Below are 24,491 nucleotides of genomic sequence, written 5' to 3'. Positions count from 1 at the left end.
TTGTTTAAAAACTAAACAAACCCTATAATCCACCAAGACTGTAAATTGGTGGGGTAGGAACAGTCTTTTCATTATACGTGCCTACAGAGCTTACCATAGTTCGTCGCTAACATCTCTAGGTGTTAACACAATGCTATTAAATCTACTCAATAGCAAAAGATGCAGTCAGTGGATTTATGTGTCTCATTCCTTAGAAAATGTGTGAATCTAACAGAATAGTTTAATGGCTAGATTTTTCAGCCGCGATGTCTGATTTTGCATGTACATCAGATAGTATGCATCTATTTATGCAAAGTGATGTTGGATTTATATGCACAAAATATACATGCCTGAGAACACTTATTTGCAGAGTTGAGCTGCATTCAGAAAGGGAAAAGATCATATTTGGATGCCAGGTTCAGGCTGGATGGGAATAACAGGAGCCGTACTTAGCGCTTGAAATTGCTGCTTTCCCTTTCCAGAGTACTGTGCAAACCCAAACTGACTGGAGTGTTGCTTTCCGGGCCTGCTTTGATCTGCCTGTATTTTTACAGCAGGAACCCTCTCGTTTGGTGGAGTTAGCTTTACTCCCTACTGATGTGAATGTGGACCGGGCCTGACACGCCTGTTTCCCTTGAGGTGAAGGACTGGGTCATTTAAACCACCGAGGAGCCAGTTCCTTTTTCTGCCTTTCCCCTTTTCCTGCCCAAAGCTGGACTGAGGTGAGGGCAGCGCCCGAAGGCGGGAGCCCCGCTGTGAGGGGCTGCCCGTGGCTGAAATTTGGCACAGGCCTCTGCAGCGAAGGGGCTGCGTTTCCTCAGGGCAGGCCACTTTTCCTCAGATATTTGTGCTTTTTTCTCTCTGAGTACGCTAGCTTTTCTTCTCTTCGTGTATTAGCTTTCCTCACTGACACACTGGTTTCTCCTGTGGATGGGATTCTCCCCCCGCACACAGCCTTCTCCTCATGGAGAAGCTGGGCTTTTCTCACAGAAAGAAAAAGCTGGGCTTTTCTCACAGAATCCACTCATCTTTCCCCTGTGTGATCTGTCCTTACAGATATATGAGTTTTTCACCTGGATGCGTTAGGTTTTTCCCCACTGGCTGCCTTTCCCATGAGTACTTTACTTCTTTCCCCTGAAGACCCTTCTTTTTCCTCAGCGGATACATTTTTTCCTGCTGGTACACTAGTTTATCCCTCACCGGACACATCTTTCCCTCAGATATGCTGTTATTTTGCCTAAATACTCAAGCTTTTCTGTCCGTTTTTTTCCCCGAGCTTTGTTGCCCGCTGTCCCTGTGCGCTCACAGAGCTCCACAAAACGTGGGCAGGTCCAGGTCCAGGACTTGGACCTGGACCAGAACCAGAACCAGAACCAGAACCAGAACCAGAACCAGAACCAGAACCAGAACCAGAACCAGAACCAACTTCCACTACCACAGCCGCCTCCTCACCCCGCCAGGCGGCGGGGCGGCGCCTGCCGCTTTAAGGCGGCGCGTGCCCGCGGGGCCGGGGGGCGGGGCCTGGCGGCGGCGGCAGCGGCGGCGCGCAGCGAGCGCTTCACCTGCAGCCCGGAGCGGGCGCTCAGCGGCGGCGGCGGCGGCAGGAGCGGGGCGCGATCGCGCCGAGCCGAGCGGAGCCGAGCGGAGCCGAGCCGCTGTCCCCGGCACCGCGCGGCACGGGGCGGCCAGCCGCACCGCCACAGCCCGGCGGGCGGGCGCCGCCGGGGCGATGAGGACCGGCTCGCGGCTGCTGCTGGTGCTGCTCGTCTGGGGCTCGGCGGCGGTAAGTGGGGCGCCCCGGGGAGGTTTTGGGGTGACCGGCTCTCCCCGCGCCCCGGGCTGCCGCCCGCCGTCCTCAGCATCCGCAGCAACTTCGGGCTCGGGGCCGCCGGGAGGGGAGCGGCGTCTCGGCAGCTTGCCCGGGCTCCCCCCTTCCCTTTTATCCATGCGTTCATTTATTATTATTTTTATATATGCATCTTCTTTGCAATGATTATTTTCAGCGCCATCGTTCGCCCGAAGCCCGTTACCTCCGCGGTGCCGGCGAAACTTGCCCTCCGCGCTGCGCGGCGCCGCCTGAACTTGCGGGGAGCGAGCATCCGCGCTGCCCGCCCCGCGCCGCCGCCGCCAACTTTTATTTTCCTGCGCCCCTCAACGCCCCCAGGGGGCCTGAAGCGTGTGACGGGCTGAAAAGTTTGTTGGTTTTTCTTTTTTTCTTTTTTTTCTTTTTTTTTTTTTTTTTTTCCTCCCCCCGGTAAGGGGCTGGCTGCGGAGCATCGCCGGGCGCCTGCCCGCGGTGTCACGGTGCGAGCGGGGCCGCTGCTCCGCGCCGTGCCGGGGCTGGCAGCAGGGACAAGAGCCGCTGATTTTCCTGCTTAAATCCCCCAGCGCCAAGTTGGGTCGGCGATGTCCCGAGCCTGAGCCCCGGGGAGGGGCCGGGTGCGCAGGAACGGCCCCGATGCGCTCCCGGCTAGCGAGCGCGGTTACAGCAAGGGGCTGATCTCCGATCCGGAGCCCGTTACCTTCAGTCAGCCCCTTTGAAATGTTTCCTAATCGCAACATCTTGCCAGCGACGGTCAGTCCCCAGAGCCGCTGCTTTCTTGCACTTCCCATGCAGTAGCTGGCATCCGTCTCCCGGGCGTGATTTTTTAGCAGAGTCCATTGGCTTGCTTTCTGCTTACTAAGCTCGTCCGAAAGGACCCTCCGCTTCTCCTCCCTCCTGGCTCCGTAATGCAGCGATGTCTGTGCCTGAGAGTGCGTCGGCAGCCCGGGGGATGCGGGTGGGCGCCCGGAGTTGCACTTTCTCAGGGAAGTGGCTCTCCTGGTCCTTGGGCTTCATCCTGCGCTGCTGGGACCGGAGGAGTCCGGGGCACAGCCGGCATCGCGAAGCGACGCTCTGGCTAGCCCAGCTGACAGCCCAGCACTGCTAGAAATCCCTTGCCACCGGCACTTGCTTGTGCATAAATCACCTGTCGTGGATCGCCGGCCGATGTGCTTCCAGGGAGCTGGAAGAGCGGTGTCTGGACCCTCCTTGCTGGGGTGGGTGTCCCCGTCCCAAGGATCCTGGACCGCTGCGGCCGGGCAAGCCTGTCCCCGTGGCAGGGGCTGTCCCCTAACTGCGCGGTACGAAGTCAGAACGGAGCAGCTGAGCGCAGCCCCTGGACCCCGGCAGGCTGTGCGAGGGGCTGCGCTAATTGCTAGGTTTTAATTGGGCTCCCCTCCATCCCTCCCTGCAGCCCGGGCAAGCGTAGAGCCTGGGGGGTCACAGGGCAGCAGCCAGCAGAGGCTTGGGGCCGCTGCAGGGGAAGCGAGGGGGCTTTAGGAGGCTGCGAGCTGCAGAGGCTGCTGCGAGCTGGGGGTGCTTCTCCTCCTTCAGGCCAGGGCCTTGCCCGGTTTCTCAATAGCAAAACTCGGGTGATTTGGGTGTTGCAACATAAGGCCTTTGCGTGGCTCCAGTGCGAGCGCTGCTCGTGTTGATGAATTGCTGCTCTTTGTTTCCTCCCCTCTTCTGACAGTGCCCAGTATCCCAGCCTTCCTACAAACAATGATTTCTATTGTACTCAGGCAACTATTTTCTGGCCCATTTTATTTTTGCAGCTACAGTATGGATCCAGTCCAACAGATAGGCACTTTAGCATAAATGGTTTCTACTTGCACACTGCTTTACTGTTCATGTTTGTCCGTGCCTGAACACCTAGTCATTGGGCACAAAGCATTGTACCAAACCACAAAAGTCATGGTGTGTGCTTTTCTTGCTTTGATTTTGCAGGCACGCGATGGGGATCTTACAGTTAGACCCACATGCAAGCCTGGCTTTTCAGAAGAAGACTACACAGCATTCGTCTCCCAAAGTATCATGGAAGGGCAGAAGCTACTGAAAGGTAAGTGGAATAAAATGCTTAATGGGTGCTGCAATAACTGTGTTTTGGGGAGGTGAAAGGAGACTTAAAGATGCTGGGTTTGATGGTGAAATTGTCTGCAGAATTATGTTTGTAGGAGGATGAAACACTAAGTGGTTTACCTGAGCACAGTTTTGAATACAGATGAATCATTCGAAGTCCACGTGCTGTCTGCTTCAGGTGGATGTTTGCCTATAGTATGCGAGGTCATCGCTTCACTTTTAAGTCTCGCACTCCCACCCTGTCTGAAGGGACTCTACATTTGATATTTTAGAAAGTATTTTTATGTATGAAATTCAGAGATCCTTAAATTATCTCTGCTTTGAAATGCATGATAAAGCAGACGTTGTTGTTGGAAATGTGGTAAACAAGCCTACAGACATTCTGTTCACAAATGTGGCATTCATTTTCATTACTGCCCCACTGACAACATGAAAACACAGGCAAAAAGAAACTACCAATTAGCTTTATAGTAATTGCAGGATTATAACCACTTTTGTGATTGTAAACTCTGAGACGTCTTCGTAATCCAAATAACAATAGATTATCCTGTGTATTGATCTGTCTCTCTTTCAAGTTAAAAATAATTAAACTTTGTATTTGCATGATGCAGAAAATCATGGTTTTACTCTGAAGTGAATTTTCGAAGAGCAAAATTCCCCCCCTCCATGGCCCCCCTTAAGTTAAATCACTAACCACTAGTGGATGCTACAGCAGTTCTGAAAACGTAGTACGCTGCAGGAACTGAGGAGCACAACAGGTTTTGGTACTCTACACAAGGGGTTATAAACCCTTTGCTACTTTCTCCTGAGTACATTTACTCACATGCATATTCCTCTGCCAGAAAGCTGGGATTTCTGTCTTCCTCCAGAGCAAACACCTGCTCTGTTACTTTGATTTTCTAGAGAGAGGGGGAGTTGTATTCTTTCTGGCTTCAGCGGAATCCAGGACTGGATGCTTTTTCTCTACATGAGTTGGCAATCAGTTCTGTTTCTAAGCCCGATTGTCTTTGTTTTGCTGTTTAGGAATTCTCTTGACTGGCCTGGCATCAGTTAGGAGATGTTTGGGAGTTTATTTTTGGTTGGAAAGCTAATCAGCTAGGGACTGGACATAGACAAACCTAAGAATATAACAAAATAGTAACATATTAGAGACTTAGTACCAATTGTTTACATATTTAGTAGCAATTTTTCCCAAACTTATGAATCATATGGCCTTCCAGGTCAGTTTGTAAACTGAGTATATTTCACACATTTTAGCTTTGAAAATCATTTGATATACAGAGTCCTTCAAAGACTAGAAAATCATGTCATTAATACATGCCTGAAGGAGTATTTTTTTTGTGGTTTAGTGCTCAGTATATTGTGCTGCATGTTTATGTAGCTGGGCAATAGGTATGGAGCAGAAGGTCTGTTTAGAGGAGTTAGCTAGCAATGACAGCATAGTGGCTGTCATTTCATTTCAGTTGCAACTGATCATCTTTAAATATGAAATTATATTTAGATAGGCTGTCAAGTTGATTTGAATGAAAGTATATATTTAATGAACGCTAATTTTATCCTTGGGGTCCAGTTGTAGTTTTACATTAGTCATGGCAAACCTGCCATTCGTTTAGGGCTGAACTGGCCCTCAAAATATTATGTATGCATGCACCACTTGGAGGACTCATGTCCTGATAACATTGTCACTAGTTACGTGATTTATAAGAATTTTGTCAACTGAAGGAGAAAGAAAAAAGTGCAAATGCTGTGTTTGCTAATAAGTAAGCTATCATCTTTACACCTTCTAATCAGCAGTCAAATACATGCTGCTATTTATCATAGGAAACAAATATATGTAATTAACTTGTACAATAATGGGGGAGAAAATCTGCTGCATCAAAATTCTTCTTCGTGCTTGTGTTGTTCTTTATATATACTCTAGCATGTAAAATTGGTAGTTTTCCAGTTTAGATTTAATTTTACTTCCTAACACTTGATATGTCTGAAGCATAAAATGTTTATCTCTTTCTTCCATCTGGGTGAAGTATTGTACAATAGATCAGACCAAAAATGGGTTCAGATTGCTTACATTAACATGTTTGATAGATTGACATATGTACTGTTTCACACCATCTTACCACGCAAAGCTCTGCTGCCAGCTACCACCATCTTATTCATCAGCATTCAGTAATTCATCTTCAGGCCAAATGGGGCTGTTTGCCTGGAGGAAAAAAAAAAAGTAGGTAGGGATTCACCTGTCAGTGATTTCATGGTTTTGGGGAAAAAAAGTGTGCGTATTTCAAATTGTTTTCAGGGGATTCCAGCAAACACAAAATCTGTATGCTGCGTAAGCCTCACTTAGTCCTTCGGAAAGATGTATGGGGAGTCCTGGGACAGTTTATACTGCCCAAGGATTTGTTCATCAGAAATTATGTAGGATGTAGCCCTCAGCACAGCTATCAGCCTCAGCCAGTGTCAAGAAGTTTAGATGCTACATGGCTTGGGGATAAACTGTGTGGCAATAAAGCAAGCATTTCCTTTCTAAGCTTTATAATATCCAGCTCCTAAATGTATGCAGTGTTATGAATGTATCAAAATAAAAGTGTGTAAAGTATTCTAGGTTTGAATCAAGTTTAAACAGATAATGGCTGCTTATAATTGACTTATTCCAATGGAAATAGCTTAGCCTTAATTTGACAACAAGAGCTTTTACAGAGTCATTGTTTTATTATAAGTATGCCATAAGCTATTAACTACTACTTTGTGGTTCATCTTATTTGCCTGAGTCAGCTCTCTAACATCCTCAAAACATACAGATTCTAGCAGGAGCTATTTGTTACACAGTAATTAACTTGTTTATGATAAATGGATGGAAGAAATGTCATGGCATTTTGTTTTATGTATAAATGAAAAGCATTTGCATTCTAAAAATTTCATGTTAATTAGACTTAAAATAGTTTTCCTCAATAGGGCCACAAATGCCACATACTACACATCACTGCCAAACATTGTAGCCTGATGATGGGGTATTAGCTAAGACAATTTGTGAAGTCTGTACCTTCCTCTGAAATGCCATCTCCTAATAAAAGTTAGTGGGGTATAATCAGTTGATTTTTGTCATTGTTTTTGTTTGAAGGATAATAAACTTAGAGTAATCACTGATGCATGATAATGTTTAAAAGGTTGGTTGACTATTTTCTTTCTTAGCCTTAGGAAAAATCTCAAAGCTGCTGTATGACAGAGGACAATTACAGTGTGGGTATCTTTTTCTCTTTGTTAATTATTAATGTTACCTTAAAGTGGTGAGAACATTGGTCCCGGGGGGAAGGGGAGGAGCAAAGACATGCAGTACTGCACTGAAGACAGTTCAGGACTGACTCAGGGGATCTGATCCCTGAGTTGATGCTCAGGTGAGTGGGAACAGTGACCAGGTGGCCTCATAGGGAAAGAAAAATAAGGAGTAGGATTCTGAAACTGCTATGCAGCATGATCTAAGGGGAATGTTACCCTTGGTACAGGATTAATGCCCATTTCTATAATATTTTTAAATATTATAATTCAAAAAATAACATTTTTAAAACTAGAATTTCAAGTTTTATTGACATTGGTGAGACCATGGCAACTAACAGTGGGTGTAATGACATCACAGAGTTAACTGCATTATTTTTACAGCCTAGTACCGTCACAGTTATCCCCGGTCACCTTCCAGAAATATGGCTAAACAACATTACTAGCATGCGTGTCATAGCTTTCCGTACAGCCAAGAAGACTACATAAGCAGTTGAGACATACAGCCCCTTTTTTGTTTTTCTTTGCATCTCTTCATCTGCAGTGATTCATATTTCTGTTGCCCATCCTAAATAGTGCCTATACAGAACAACTTTGCTTGTGTAGGCAGCTACGTTTGGGTAAAAGCGCGTGGAAGCACAGTTTATTTTCATACAGGAAGATGAATAAACTGTGCCAGCATGTGCTGCTTTAAGCAAGTGTGTGAAACCAAAGGTAGCCAAACTTCAGGCAAATGTATAAAAACATAATTGTTCCTACACAAGGGTTTTCAGTGACATACCACTTGGTTAAAAACAAATAAATATATACATTTTACTGAAATACGTGTGTTTTTTCATATGAATTCAGCATGGAAGCCTTTTGTTCTCCCCACGGAGGCTTCAAAACCTCCACTTTGTTCAATCCTTATCACCTCCAACAGTAAAACTTAGGAAGGCTGTGAATGCTGTTTAGGAAGTATAGAACAGCTAGGCGCAACATCCCAGTCTTCATTTGATGGTCTAAAAGCAAACCTTCAATTAAAGAAAGGGGAGTGTGGGAACAGTGGTGGAACCTGAACAAACCTTTGCAAGCTGTGTTTGAGGCTGGTTGCTAGTGATTCATTTAGCAGTAGCTGCAGGGATATGTGCTGTACCTCCGTTTGGAGGTAAATGTGCTGCATTGTTGTGGTTAAGATGATGCTGGAAACAGAGTGTGTCCTGTGGAGGACATTGGTGAAATGTACCAACAGCTCTACTTGAACATAATCATGCAGCCACGAAATACTACTGCATACGTGAAGTCTGGGCCCTGCAGAAAGAATGATACAGGTAGGTATCTTAGGAGGAATGCTGATACTTCAGCAAAATGCCGTGAAGGAAGGAGCACATCCCTGCGGTAACAAGTGCAAACCTAGCAAGTGCCCAAAGATTCACCGGGGGTATCGACAGGGAGTGTGCATCTGCAGTACTGCATGGCTCCGACACGTGAATTGGCTAGTGAGGACGTTTGCTCTTTTATATGCATGGTTTCCCACTTTTCTTGGATGTAGAATCCAAAAAAATAGGTAGCTGACTGTGGTTAATTTGGTAGGAGCTTGGCTCCTAAAGGCCTTTGGAGCATGGCTGGGAGGATGCCCCATGCCGGTGGCCACGGTGCCCTGCTGGTAAGCAGGTGCTCTGTTGTGCCTCTGTTGTCAGAGTGCCCTTCGGTGTTGTGTGGACATTTTTACAGAGCATGAGCTGTGAGGGCTGTTCGGGTTTGTGCTGGTGTTTGGGAGGGCTTGGAACACCCTGAGGGGTCACTCGCTCCGTGCTGCAGTGCGGAGGTTTGGCTGCGGCCTGCTGCCGTATCCAGTGCCTTCTGTGAGCTGCTCCGAGTTTAAAAGGGAGGCTTTTCCATTCATGCTTTCTTTATTTTCTGGTCTGTGATTCTGCATGAAAAGTAGTTACTGAAGTTATCATACACATAATTAGCTTCACAGTTTCATAATAAAATCTGAAAGCAGGCGTAAGTCCACCGGGAACCCGGGCCTCTTTCCCTAACCTTTCTTCATTCCCTTCTTGGAGGAGAAAGGCAGAGAGACACCAGCTTTCTGCGCTAAGCTCGTACGTGCTCGAGTGAAGCTGCTTCTCAGAAACCCTTCTCCCATTCCACAGGACAACTTCTTTTTAAAGCAGTTTCTCTTGATGGGCATGTAGCAAACCAAAATCACAACTTCAATCGTGAGTTTCAGGGGAGACCCCGGAAAGAGCTGCTGTGGACTGGGGAGCTGCTGATGCATATTCATTTGTAACGTTATTCTTCAGATCTAACTTCTGACGCAAAAATATGATGTTTAAGTTGACATTTTTATCTAAATAAAATGCCAGTTAATGAGACCAGAGTAGTCAATAACACTCTGTAGAGTTAATCCCCTTACTCTGTTTAATAACTGTATATATTGCTTTCTAGTTCAGAGCTTTGAACCAAATTCCTCAAACCCAAGTAAAATTACATTTTTCTGCATTCTGGGAAGGCGACTGATTTTTATCTGAATAAATCTGCTTCTCCAGAAACAGACTCAGAGCTTCTTTTTCCTTTTTTTTCTTTTTTTTTTCCTTTTCTTTTTTTTTTTTGGTGGGTGGGGGGAAGTTTGTCTGAAGGACTGAGCTGCTTCAAATTAGGCACTCTGAACAAACAGATATTAAGGAAGAAAATGAAACAACAATTTCTAATGAATAATTTATTTTTTTTTTATGCTTAAGCTGTTAGGAAATAAGCCATGCCTGGAATGGTATAAATTTGTTGTTTATTTTGAAATCTGTATTGTTTTGAAGTCCAAACCAGTAAGGTGAGGTCTCTTAAGGTTAAAAAATGTTAATTTCAAAGTCACTTCTGTGTTCAGAAGCTGACTGCTGCTGACAGAGCTTGTGAGCTCTGATCTCACTGAGCAGATGCTGAAAGCATTCTGGAAATTCTGGTTTTTGCATGTGGTAAATGCAAATTATTTATTCTAGCAATGAAATATTTTCTTGCTTAATTTTCGTTGACCTAATGCCAGTTCTCATAGCCTAATTTCATTGATATTTATGTGCAAGCCTCCTTCAGCCTTAATTTTCTCTCTGAAAATGAGCATAATATTTTTCTAGAGGTAGCTTATTTCATTGCTAAAAGATTGTGAAGTACTTAGTTCTACAGCAGCTTGGGCCATGTGCATAGCCCACAGAATATTGTAGTAATTTAGATAGTACTTAAGTGTCTCATTTAACGGGTAGGAGGAGATTTAAAGTACAGAGGATAGGATTTCATTAGAAATTTACTTTTTAATATTTTTTCCTATCATAGAATGAATTTGCATAATAAAGGGAAAGAAGGATGTTTCTCTTCAAGTTGAGGCTATAGGTATATGCAGAATAGTGCAATTCCTTTTTTTCTTTTTTTTTAAATATTTTTTTACATAAATGGTGATAGTAAGAACAAACGTCAGAAAGCAATTATTGAAAAAGACCAGTATTTGCATTTTGGAACTATAGTTTGGAATGGTTTGACAAGTAAACTAAGAGCCTTTACCAGTGACCAGAGACTTTCACCAAGCGCCTGCAACAGGAATTTATGCTGTCTTGATGGACTCAAACTGTACCTGGTTTTAGTGTATGTAAACCTTTTATGCACGAGCTGAAGGGTTTGAAGACCATTCTGTTTCACATTCAATTTTCCTTTTTGTGACTAAGTGACCCCCCAGACTTCGCTTTTTCAGGTAAAGATCAGAAGTGTCATGGGCCAGCTGTGCTACTAGATGTTTTTCTTATGGATGAGATTACAGTGAGATTTGGTTTTGATATTTTGTTTAAATATTTATTTATTAGTATTTCTGCAAGGAGAGGCTGAGTGAGCTGGGATTGTTTAGCATGGAAAAGAGAAGTCTTGGAAAGATTTCATATAATCTCATGTTTCATATAATTTCATATAAATGCCTCGTGGCATGATGTAAGGGCGACAGAGCTGGGTTCTTCTCGGTGGTACACAGAGAAAGGGCAGAAGGAAGTAGGGGCAAACTGAAAATCAGGAATTTCCGTTTAAACAGGAGAAGAAACTTTCGGTTCAAGGGTCATCAAATACTGGAACAGGTTAATTGGAGAGGTTGTGGAGTCTCCAAGCTTGGAGATGCGCAAAACCCAGCTGGACACAGTCCTGCAACCTGTTCCAGCTGACCCTCTGCTGAGCAGGATGTGGGACCAAACGCTCTCCAGAGGTGCTTCCAGCCTCAACATGCCTTGGTTCCATCAAATACTTCACAGGTGAGTATATGAAAAGTTAGAGTGGTGAACTGAGCTTTTCTGCAAATATAGATCAAATAGCTTTAAAGAAAAACATTGCAACAGTCTGCAAAAAATAATTCTTACAGGGAAATGGTGTTTCTGTAACTTCTTGGAAGCCTAACTTCTAAAGAGAGAATAATTGAAACACCAGGGACCACTATTCTGCGATTTGCTTCCATTAATGTCCAGACTTAACTCAGGCATAGTTTGTCTCCTGGCATAAGGAAATGTTACACTTAAATTCAAAAAGCTCTTGATTTCCTCTTTATTTTTAGTAGAATAAAAGGAGAACATATGGAGTTTCTGTTTTCCCAAAATATTTGTCATTAGTACTGGCTGCTTCGCTTCTTTCAGCAGAATCTTTCCCAAGTGAGTTTTCCTGCAACGTAAAAAATAGTTGGGTTGAACAAGATTTCTTTTTGCCACAGGCTTTGTGATTTATCTTGCTTATATTCATTGTCCCTAATTTATTTATTAATTTTGAATTGTAATTGCACAGAGGGAGAGAGAAGGAGCAAATGTTCTGGCATATGGGCTGCACTGTCATTGGAAATGGAGACTTTCAGCCGCTCTTGCTGCCCTGTGCCTTATGACCCCAGGCTCCAGGTTCTCTTTTTGCCAGCCTGTTTAGATTCCTGCTTTCTTCTCCCTTCCAGTACAAAATTTTCATTATTTTTGCTTTGCCCTCACTACTTCCCTGCCACCGTTCCTCACCAGTTGCCAGCATTTTGTAATAGAGAGCCAGTGGCAGTAATTCAGCACTCTGCTAGTTACACTGCTGCTCAGAGAGTCACATATACTACAGCCTATTAGCATTAACATAGTAATAGCAGCCAGTATGTGGAACGCACAGTGGGAATGTTGGAAGCTTCTCCAAGGACCCTGAAGATATGTATGGGCCACCCATGAAGCAGAAAAAAAATGCCCTTTCTGCTTTGAAATGAGCCAATCTGTGCGTTTCCTTGATACCCGGAAGCACTGCAATCATTAAGGCTATTACTATGCCTATTATAAATCACAATTTCGTAGCAGTTCATAGATTAGTCACAAAAATTACTTTTAGTCTAATATTTTGTTATACTGAGCTTTTCGAGTAGCAATTTCAATCCTTATTAAACAAAATTGTCTTTAAAATAATAATGAATATAGCAATTATCCGAAGATAAATTGTCAAGATTACAAAAATTGTTCCAGAGAAAGCTGTGTATCAGCTCCTTCTGTCAGTTCATGTCTAGAGAATCATAAAAGGCAGGTCAGTGAAATAAACATTTTTTTACTCACCATTTAGCAGGAGAAATATGTTGGGATTCTTGGTATATGAAGTTAAAACATCAACAAATGAGCTTGTGAGGTTCTTAGAAAATAAAGAAATGGATGCACCTGAGTAAGTGCAAATTAGGACTAATTTAAAGCATAAAATTTAATAACCTCTTTGTTCCCAGTATGATCAAAGCAGTTGTTAATAGATGACCCTGTATAAATTAGCCCTGAGTGGCTGAGAACTACCTGCCGTGCAGTTTTGTCTGGCGACAGAGCTTCCTCAGAAAGCCTCGCTGATTTCACTGAGCTCATGAGGAAGTCTCGTGAAGCAGGCTGCTGCCTCAAGGCATGGGCAGCTCCTTTGTAATCGGGTGGTCCTCAGCGTGGCCTTGAAGGTCTGCTCCTAGGGACCCCAGCCACTACCCTGTATTGCTTCCCTCTCTTTCCTTCACATTTAGACTGAAAGTCTCTTAATACGATTTAAACCCATTGTGATTTGTCATATTCATCATAGAACAGTTGTTGGGTTTTGTTGTGTTTTTTTTGTGTGTGTGTGTGGTTGGTGTGGTTTTTTTTCAACACACTTAAAAGTGTTTTCTTCTCAGCTTCTGTAGGCTGACCCATTTACTTGTTCCATTTCATGTGTCATGCCTGGGCTCCCTCCTCTGTGCCCTCATATCCCTCATCTTTGCTGCTAGCACGACGCTCTGCGTTGATCCGACTGTGCCAGCCAAGCCTTGCAGTGCTGACCAGACCGGGACGATTACTTCACCTGTTTTGCAGGCAATATTCCAGCTGATTTATCTTATATGAGGATTTTTTTTTAACAGTATGGCACTGTTGACTCATGTTCAGCTTGTGATCCAGTATAACCTCCCACATCATTTTTTGAAGAACTGCTGCCTACCCAGTTATTTTCTATGTGCACAGTTGATTAATCCTCCTGAATTGGGTTACCTTGCTGCTCTTCCATTGAATTGCATCTTTTTTTTTTTTTAATCAGTCTGATCTCTGACTTTAGGATTGTTTTCAATTCTATTCTTGACCTCCAACAGAGCTGCAGTTACACCCTGTTTTCATATCACTCGTGGATGCAACAAACGTATGCTGCATTCCTTTATCTGTTTTGTTAGTAAAAGCAGTGAGCAAAAACAGTTCCAAACAGACAGTTGCAGAGCCCATGTGATATAGCCTTCTGCTTTGGCCATGAACCATTGAAACTTATGTTCTGGGTATAGTTATTGAACTTACTAAAATTACAATAGTGGTTTGTAATCTAAGCCTTTTATGTCTTGAAGTCGTTTGTTTGCAATCTGTAGGAACACAGCTAAATCTAAACGACTCAGTTTGTCAGTAATTCTCCTAGCGTTTGTAACACGAGAGTTACAAAAACTGGGATCTTCGAATTTCCTACGTCTAGAAACATTCCAGACTAAAAGCCTAGGATAGATTCATGCAAGTTAAATACCATGCTGTTGCTGTGGGAGGGGAAGGAGTGCTTCAGTTCTCATTCCAGTATTGGACACACTCCATTTACAGTTTGTTTTCTTAAATGCCATGACCCAGCTGATGGCCAGCACCAGAGGTCCGGCTGTGGCTACAGGACATGTCCCCCAAGCGGGCCTCCCCGGGGGCTCCCACGAGGTCTGCTCAGAAAAGGACATTTTGGTTGAAGGAGATGTTACTAATCCCAATGTGAGTTGAAATAATGGGATTAAATTAAGGCCAGAGGAGTAAATGGGAGTGTTATTCCTATGCGAAGAGTGTGGATTCTTAGGGTATCGTCTGTTCTTACTGTACCGAGAGTTGGGGATTTGCAGTGTCCCATTTCCAATCCTGTGATTTATGTCTGATCTTGTGATGAGATGAGGGCAAGGTGTTTGCTTTACACAGAACTAGTTAGATACTGCACTGTTTCTATCGTAACTGCACTATTCATTAAGCTTGTTAGAAGGCCCAGCCCACACTTAAATATTATACCGTTTAGTATCTTTAATTTTGCCTGTTTTTTTTTTTTTGCTCATACTTCTGCTTTTGTGTGGTACTTTTTTTTTTTTTTTTTTTTTTTTTTAGTAACTGAAAAGAGCTGGATGCATGCAGATCTGCACAAACTCCCTCTGCTGCTAAGATCCGCTTCTGAAGCATCTCACTTCAGGGGGAAGGAAAAAGAATAGGGCTGGTGAATTTCAAGATGGAAAGTTATTTATCTAGTATTCCCCCCAGTGAAAGTGCTTCCTTGGGGAATCAGAAAAAATCATCATTTCAGGTCCTGCATGCCTTGCTGCTTGTTTTTCAGGAGGCTAATTATTAGTGGCTGGTTGAATAGCTTACTTGAAAACAGAAGGTTTACTAAATTACACATGAAAGGCAACTGTTTTGCTCAGCTCCAGCAGCTTTTTGTGTGTGTGTGTGTGTGTGTGTGTGCCTGAATTATTGAGGTGCATTATTCTTTCATTTCTTTCTCTTTTTATGAAGACTTTTTCACTTGATTTTATGCCCCCTTTTTTTTTCCTTTTCAATCTTCTGTAGAAGATAAAGAAATGTGGGTAAGTGGCATTAAAAAATGTCTTTTTGATGTTGGTTTTATTTTTCTTTTCTGGGGAGAGAAGGAACAGGTTGGGGATGAAGAAAGCTATGTGTACAGTTCTTTGGACAAAGGAGAAACCATAGGTCATGGTAAGAGTTCATGTGATGCAATCTTCTTCAAGGATGACAACCGTTGAAAATATTTGGATTGCGCCCAAGGATTTCCTGATACCATGTTCAAACTACAACATGAAACCATCATCAGGAGAAGTTTAGTGATCTCCAGATCACTAAAACTCTACACATTTATTCAAATAACTGGATAGTAGATTGATTATCTCCGTGTAAAGTTTACTGAGAGAGATTTTTGTTGTTTGCCTGGAGTCTGAAACATAAGAGAAATTGGAAGTTAAAGGACTGGTTGCTGTACCCGATAATAACCAAGCTGTTCCAGTCATACAGCGTGGTTTTACCATGCAGATTAGAAACCATGAAGAAGGATTGTATGGGGCAGTTAGACATGTTGGGTTTTGTTGCAGACATAAAAGAGAGGTTTAATCCTGAACAGATCACTGAATACCTGTTGCCTGAGAATGTGCAGGAGTGTCTGTGAGTGGGGAATTAACTGCAGTGTTATATTAAAGCTTGATGTAGACAATGCATTTTACTAGAATAATTTTTCTTTGCATTTTCAATAAAACAAAGTTTTATTTTCCCTTTCTACTGTGAAATGAGACATAATGTTGGTTGTATCCTGTTAAAAAGCAGCAGAATTGAGCAGTAGTGGCACAGCTGGTTTTACCTTTATAAGAACATAGCAAGTTTCATTGCCTTGGGAGACATGATGACGAAGCAAAGTTCTGTTAATTCAGCAGTAGCATCCTTTTGGCAAAGCAATTGTAAGAGGGGGAATTAAACATCTGTGGAGTGGGGTAGCATCTTAATTAAAAATATATATATAAAAAAAAAAAAAAAAGGTGGTGGGGTGTGACATGGAGAGAAGAGGTGTGCAATACAGAGTGCCAGGAGACCTGGCTGCTCCACAGACCTGCTGGGCCATGGTTCCTGTTGGGCCTGGACAACTCAGGAAACAGAGGGTGTTACCAAGATGTAAAGAGAAGACAAGATTGCTGCCAGAGTTTATTAACCATCAAGGTGATTTTTCAACTTTTTGTCTGCATTGGGTGTCCCTTGTGACCAGTTTCTGATGGCAATATGTGTCTACACCTCCAAATGTGTAGGGAATCCACACACCAAGAACCTACTGTTCTAGGGGAAGCTGTCCTAAAAAATAAATGCATAAAATAAAACTAAAGGTTATATACCCAAATCAGTAATTCATGCTTAAAAAACATTAGTATGTGATCAATGTAATTTAAGTACATCCCTCGCTAGTAAATAGCTTAGGAAGTATAAAATAAAATAATTTTAAAGTTGCAGAAACCTTTGAAGAATACTTTTAAATAGAACTCACTGGAAGCAGGAGATTTAATACTTACCTGTTAGGAGGTGAGTACTGAAAAACATATGGCGGATTGAAGCTACATTTCTTGAATGTAGACACATTTTAGTTTAAGCTCCTTAGTTTAAACAATTAGCTTTTGAAACATTTTTTTGCGTTCTTGTGTAACACTTCAGCCAAGCTGCACTAGTAAGCAGTCTTCTGTTTGTTTTTTTTTGTTTGTTTGTTTTTTGTTTTTTTACGAGCCCAATCTGAAGTGTTTCTAAGTCTCAGCTGGCTTTGGAGTGGGTCATTGTGCTGCAGAAATAGTGTGAAGAGCAACTGCATGTCATTTTTCACATGGCCCTGCCTGAAGGATCTGTTCACTTTCGGTCTTAAAACATAATACATCTGTTACCCATCGAAGGATCTCATGTACCAGAACAATTCTCACTTGCCTTCTGTTCTTTCCCCATCATGGTCACCTGTGATTCTACTGAGGAAATAAAGTTGATATGTGTGCATTTCTGAGGCTCTCTCACTCTCGAATAAAGAGCTTTTTTGGTTTTATTATGAAGCTCTCTTTGATAGCTGAGTAGACAAGCAACAGAAACTGCTTTGAGTTCACTGAGACATTATGTAGTAGTTATGAGTTTATTTAGAAATCAGAGCAAACCAAACTTTGACCCAGTTGGCTTGCTTCCTGACAAGCAATACCCCCTGTTCTTTCCAGTCATGTGTTTTTTCCTAATTCCAATGGCAATCACTTCTTTGGCACTTACAGTAAGGAGAAAAAAATAAAATGAAGTAATACATGGCATTTATTTTGGCCTTAGTCGTGACTGATAAATAGGGACAATATCTGTACTGGTAGCTTTTCATGGTATATAATCAGATCAAATGAACAAAGTTTTCATTCTTTTGCTTGTTTGTTTGTTTTGCCATTGTTATATTTATGTAGGTCCAAAGAGGAAAAATATGTTCATGTATATTACATAAATTCAGATCTATACATCAGTATGTCTTGTGAATTTTAATTTAGCCACAGTTCTTCTTACACAAAAAAAAAAAAAAAAAAGGCTTATTGCCTCTCCCTGAGCTTTACAAAACTTTTTCCTTCCTGAATCTCGGTCTGTTGAAGACTCATAATACTGCCAAGTCTACATTGTTCTTTTAATTAAAAGACAAAAAAAGAAGTGAAACTTCCAGTGGATGTAAATCCTTATAATCCTGAAATGATGTAAATCAGTGCAACTCCTGAAGTCATTGGAACTATTCTGACTTACATCTACCGAAAATCTGGCACATAATATTCCTGCTGGTCTTTTCTTTTACCCAATAGTTGCTCTACACCGAGTTGGCACTACAAACAAAGCTTTCTCTTACTAAGTGATAGAGGGTGGCATGGCTTCCAGCACTGCTGATTCAGCACAGCAGAGGCCATTTTCCTCATTTCTTTGTGAGCTAGATTAAATTACTCTGCAGGCTGGACTGGAGCCACAGACCATGGTTTTTATAACATGGTATCCCAACCCATGGCATCTGAGTGGTCTGGTTGTGTGCGCAAAGCTCTTCTGCTTCACAGCAAAGCATTTTTCGGTTCATCTGTGTCTTTACAAGGCTAATGCCAGCAGTGTTGAAAATATTTTGATTTTCTGGTTGATACAAAATAAAATAAGGTTCCATTAATTGAATGAAGGGATATCATGAGGATCAGGTTAGTATAAAAACTCCACTGTATTTGTTTGTCATGGCAACGTTTCTTTAGATTTGCCTTACAGAACTACAGGATAATAAATAAAGGCTGTAGTTTTTTAATGAATATAACACAGTGAGTTATCCTGTCTGAGTTTGGGGGATTGTGCCATGAGAGCTGTTTGAGTGGTTTGCCAAAATTTTGAGACCTGGAAATCCTTTTTTTTGTGTGTGTGTGTGTCTCTCTGTATAGGGACATTTTTTGTCTATTCTGAATGGGGTTGGAATTGAACCAAGGGGGTGAGGCAGTGGGATGCACTTTGTGGGGTGCATCTTTTTCACATCCTTGAGGGCTGAGATGTGGTACGTCTCTGACTGCAGCATGTGGATAGAGAAAAAAGAGTGTTTTCTGCTCAGTGATGAATGCTGGCTTCGTGTATTCAAAAAGTATACATATTCTGCTGTGCTCTCCAGTTGAGCTTCATGATTGCAGCTCATAGCAAAATTGGTCTGGCTTTCCTTAGTGGAGCATGGATGTTGCTTTGAGTTACCCTCGCTCCTCCAATGTTCACGATCAATCCAAAAAGGATTCTGTTCTGGTGAATGGAGAAAGCAACACTGTTAATGAGGGGATAAAAGGTCAAACAGATCAAAAAGTAAAAGCCAGCCTGCTTCCAATGTAAAGAACAGTTTAAGTCGATGCTGTCTAATCCAGATGTTCAAATGAAACTGAGACCAGGCTTAAAGAATTTTCACAATAGGTTTAGAAGTTTTACTCCATCTCTTATCCCAAGCCTGAGTATCTAATCACATTGTTGGCTGACTTTACGAGCATGCAGTATATCCGTAAGACAGGCACCCCATACATGTGGTTATCTTTGAGTTGCCTTACTGCTTTTCAGTGTTATCTATGTCGTTTAAACAAACATAACCCTCCTGGTTTTAACACGAAGATGGATGTCTTTTTACAATTAAAAAGTATTATCCAGTCAGAATATTTTTCATTACAATAATTCCCTAAGTATGGTACAGAAATAAGGTTCATGTTGCCGGTTTCAATTCCAAAACAAAAATGGACAGATCAGGAAAGTTGTTTCAGTTATTTCTATTTTCTGAGACCTAGTTCCAGTCTCACAATATCAGGTAGTGTAGCTGAGCAAAGGGTTTATCTATTGATTTCTAAGTGTATTGTGCTGTTAATCTAAAACTTCTTTCCCCAGTGGAATTTCTATTCAGAAGGCTCTAGCCAAGTTCAAGAAAGTTATTTGATTGTGGAAGTTTGAAAGAATAATAAAAGAAGGATTGATGCAGTTGGATTTTCATGAGCTTAGTCCTCTAGTAAAATATAAAGGCTCCTGCCTCCTGCACATATCCTTGACAGCTTGGTTCATTATTTAGGAGCAAAGCATAGTACAGAGATCACTGAAGTTTTACTGTATGAGAATTTCCAATTACGAAACATTTTTAGAGGAAAGTTTCAAGCTTTGGTGATGGAACAAATTATATAAAAAAAAAAAGGTTAGTGCCTTGTTTCTTAATAATTAGACCATTTCTGCTAACTTTTAAACTATTAAAATACAATCCTACAATGTCTTGATATACTTTCCTAATAAGAGAAATGTGGTAAGGAAATTGTACCGTATATAAAGAGGGGCTTTGCCCCTTTTACATCTGACATTTTTTAAGTACTTAAGGAAACCAAATGTTTTACAGGAGCAACAGCAGGAGAGTAGATGGTGTTTGATGGGAATTGTAGTCAATAAAATTTTTCTTTTTTAAGAACTGAATACAGGAATAAACAGGCTTTTTGCCTTTGAGTGGATGGGTATTTCTTTGTGTATTGTGCAGGTGCTTAAAAAAAGGGGGAAAAAAAAAAGAAATTGATGAGATGTAATTGGTAGCAAAATGAGGCATTTTTGTGTTTTGGGGTTACAATCCTGCCTTGCTGAAGTTGGTTGTCTGGTCTCATAATAGGATTATCCTGTTTCACTGGGACATTGTCAAATTAAATCAAGGAAAGGGGACTTGTGTCTGAAAGAGTTTCTTTGGGAACATTCCCTGCTCTGGAGTACAGGAGTTTGTTAGGGATGACAATTATTACTTCTTCAGCTTTGGAAGTGTACTAGTCTGCTGCTCTTTATGCAAAAAATGCAGCTCTTTGGAGGTGTCCGATTAACCTGAGGTGCTATCTTGTGGCATACCCAGATGGGAAGCCGGATGTTAAGAGCGTGCATAAAGAACTACTTGGATATGTGTTAATGTTGTATTAATGATATAGTTGGTTTTTGTTGGTAGCATTTACAGTTTCTTCAGCCCTCATGGTGTGTAACCCAGCAGAACTTATTCCTGAATTTTTAATTTGCTTAAATGGGCTGATTTTCTTAAATAGGTAGAAATTACATTTTATTTTATGCTTCAGATTTGCTTTAGATTAAAGCCCAAAGCCAGGTTGGACTTGCTCTTCTTTTCGAACTCCTATTTCAGTGCTGGGTGAATTGGACACAGAGGATTTGGCCTGGTCAACTGTTAAGAGTAACTGAATTTACCAGAGCTAGGGTAAAAAACCTCTCACGTTTAAAACTGTGCTAAAAATCCAAGTTTTTGAACCAGATAGAAAACAGTGATTATTTTTTTTTTAATCCCCCATGTAGAAATAAGTGCTCTAGAATATCTGAAACATCCACCAGTATCATTTCACTGCTGAGAATTGGGTAACTGTGTAAAATTATATTGACCTGAGGGGATTGAAATATAGAAGTAGCCATACGCTTAACTGTGCAGGAATCAAACTGTTTTACTGATAGCATTGTATTGATTTATCTTCTCTCGGTGTTACGCATAGCCTGAAGCTTTGCAAAATGACCTGGCGATGTTTTTGTATCGTGGACATTGCAATATTGCAGCTCCTCATACGTGCTGAAATTTTATATATGGACTGAGAGCTCTCATAATTATTGAGATATGTAATGACTGAGACTGCAGATGGGTCTTCCAGAGGTTTCATTTCCAGCTAGATAGCTGGCAATTCCTCTCTTCTGTTTAAGGATCTGCTGTCCTGCCCTTTCTCTGCAGCTATTGAAGTTTCTCCCTGTGGAAAGCTGAACGGTAGCTTGGACTTAATGAAGATGCATAAATGATTGAAATTGCCTTAACAAGGCAGCACTTCATATACAGTAGCAATGGAAACGTTTCTTGCTGTTTGCAAGGGATACTTTGTCATTTTCAGAAAGGAACCGTGGTTTCCAGCAGTATTATAAGAATAATAATAACAAAAAAAAAAATCCTTCTTATGACAAAGCTTTAAGAAAATGAATGGCTTAAGAAACCACAATGGCAGATTGTGAATTTAACCTGCATGTGTTAACTAATTAAATTCTTTTGAAAGAGCTAATTTCATGTATTTTATTTAATGAAGGCTTACTTAAAATTTTAATGATGTGGGTCTTTTCTCTTCAGTCGAATGCCATATTGACTCATGACATATTTTTACACAGGCTTCATTCTGCCATGAACAACAGTAGTTGAAAATGTGAGCGCTTGATAAATTATCATTAAATTAGCGTATTGTAGTTGCAGATTTCTGTTAGGGTAGTTCAGTGTGATGTGAATTGATCGCATTATACTTGCTGTTTTTTAAAGGTACAGCACTACTATTGATTACACTTTATCTCAAGTGTTTCATCAGCCTGCTGGCAGGCTTGTTCCCCACACAATTTTAGAAAGTACAAGCCTTTGTGCATTTCTTTGCTGCAAATTTCCTGCGCGTGCATGTCCTTTTCCACTGTAAATGCTCTGAAAGAGGCTGAGCTGCTCCGTATTTGTGCTGCACCCTTGTGCACAGCAGCTCTGCCCCGTCCTGGGGCTTTGGGTGCTGCTGCAGGGTGCTGCCAGGAGGCTCTCCCGGTGCCCGGTCCTCGTGGGCTGATCTGCGAGGCTTCCTGATGCTGAGGGCAAAATCAGTTCTGTGAAGGTTTTCTTCATATGCATGTGGAACTGGGAGTTCACCAGAGCAGTTGGTGTAATTGTCTGTAGCTGTGATGTGTGGCACAAATGATATCGGAAAAGCGAGAGCTTACATCTTGGATAGTCAATGCTTTCAGATGTTTTTCCCCATTAACTTGAATAGTGGATTTCTTCTGTAAATCTTGGAAGATGCAGACCTATTTCAATACTAAATGTATTGGAAAAGGATTGCTGTCAAGGCTTGTCCATCTAATTAAATTCCCTTATTAGCACTGGGAAGCAGTCTTCCAAAGATGACATTAGATGAATAATCTCCCTAGCTTCTGTAGGTTAAAATTGTATGGCTTTTAATCAAATACAAAACTAAAATTATATGGCCTTTAATCAAAAGCAGAAACTAAAAGTCCAACAACAAAACACAGAAGTGTTGCTCTAATCACCCGTTTTGTGTGATCTGTGGTAATTCGATATTGCTTAAATACAAATTGGTATTTCAGCTGTCTGTGAAATGTTTTCAGACTTCAGTTACCGCAAGTGCTCGATGCAGTGAGGGCTCTGTCGCCTTATGCTTCGGGCTGATGGCGTGCCGGTGCTCACGTCTTTTGCACACTAATAAAGTTTGTCATGATTCATTTTGACATGCTTAGCCACACGTACAAAACTTTTTGTCATAACGTCCTACAATCCACTGGGTTTGTTCACAGTCCATCTTGGTGATTACTGTCCCCTCAGTCCTTACTGGAGAAGGAAGTAACAGGAGTTTGACAGAAAACCAAAATACTCGAATTTGAGTAAGAGCCCTGATGTTGTTTTTGAACAGGTGGGGGACTTACCACGGGAGGAAGCTACAAAGTGAAATCAAATACACTTTGACCCTTGAGCTTTGCAAATCGGGTTTGAGTGACTGCCAGCAGATGTGTGTTACCCAAATATAAACTACTGACCCTGTGGGACCTGAGAGGCCAGTGAGAGGATGAAGGGGTGCTGCTGCCCTTCGACTTCATGAGTTCCCTGTGCCTTCCACATGGGAGGCCAAGGATGTTGTGGATGCTGAAAGCTCGCTTCCTTTTATAAATGAAAGAGAAAACTGTCATTGTGGCAGCAGAAAGGTGCATATTTGTTTGGGGCTGGTAATGGAGAGTATCATCATAATACTGAGCAAAAGACTTCTAAAATTTGTTGGAAGTTTCAAAAAAACAAATGCTTGTGTTAATTAGACTAGTTGCCTGTCATCTTTATTCACTAATTTAAACAACAAAAAAACTGAGTGAACTCAAAGCAGAGTAGAATATATTTCTTAAGTCTCCATGATCAAAGTTTACAGAAGGAGGAAGAAGAATAGTTATGAATACTGCTCATAACTATTTCCTCAAATACAGACTTGAGATATGTTCTCTATTGTAGCATGAGGACTTTTTTTTGTAAAATCTAGTTGATGGTGAAGCGTCCATGAATGTCGTTCAGATATCAGTCATCCTGATCACTTTCAGATGTACATTGTGATGACGTTGAGGTCATACAGAAAGAAATGTCTTCAAACAAATGATCAAACATATTGTTAATGTTTATGTGCCTACACATATTGACTAATATTGGTTCACTGTGTCCTTGTCTTCCTCTGTATCTACCTCTTTATCTTTAATTAAACTGCAAATAATCTTTGAAGTGGAGATTCTAGTTTTCCTGATCTGTGTTTATAAAGCATCAGCGTAGTGGGATTCTGGCCATGTGTGGAGTCTCCCAGTTTATATCTTGAAATGACTGATTAAGAAAAACAAACAGGAGATGTATCTAGATAACTGTTCGATCTGCTCAGACATTGTGGCAGAGCAGGTTGATAAGAAAATCTGTCCAGAATTTATTTATTTATTTATTTTAGGACTGTTGTTTGTTTTGAAAGGGCTGTGAGGCAGGAGAAGGAAGACAGCTGCTAGCTTTGACTAATTACGAGGGTTCTTCAAGGATGAATGGATGTAAATGGGAGAAAATAATAAAAGAGCTACTGCAGTGTGTGCATTTGGAGGCAGGTGGGAGGTGGTGGTGGTGCCCGCGGCTGCCAGGCTGGGAGGGACAGCCAGAGCTGGCTGTGTGATGCTGCGGGAAGCCAGCCCGGCTGGTGCTGTAGCAGTGAAAGTTTCCAGTGGTCTCGTTTTGCAGTCTTGAAGGAGGATAGAAAATG

General features: G+C 41.8%; 1 protein-coding gene across 6 annotated transcripts in view; it reads left to right on the top strand.

Annotated features, from left to right (window-relative positions):
- Nucleotides 1-24,491, top strand: part of CDH4 (cadherin 4) — a 673,189-nt gene that overhangs the window by 218,428 nt on the left and 430,270 nt on the right. For 5 of the 6 annotated variants that reach the window (XM_080557562.1, XM_080557563.1, XM_080557565.1 and 2 more), the window contains one exon: nt 3,749-3,860. In XM_080557562.1, the coding sequence (XP_080413688.1) occupies nt 3,836-3,860 (25 nt within the window). In that variant the 5' untranslated portion in view covers nt 3,749-3,835. Of the gene's footprint in view, nt 1-1,529; nt 1,763-3,748; nt 3,861-24,491 lie in introns of those variants that run through there. The other variant, XM_080557561.1, reaches the window with a different exon arrangement.

The sequence above is a fragment of the Anser brachyrhynchus genome (genome assembly GCF_964034855.1).
Source record: "Anser brachyrhynchus genome assembly, chromosome: 16".
NCBI lineage: Eukaryota > Metazoa > Chordata > Aves > Anseriformes > Anatidae > Anser > Anser brachyrhynchus.
This window is presented reverse-complemented; position numbering and strand designations above follow the sequence as displayed.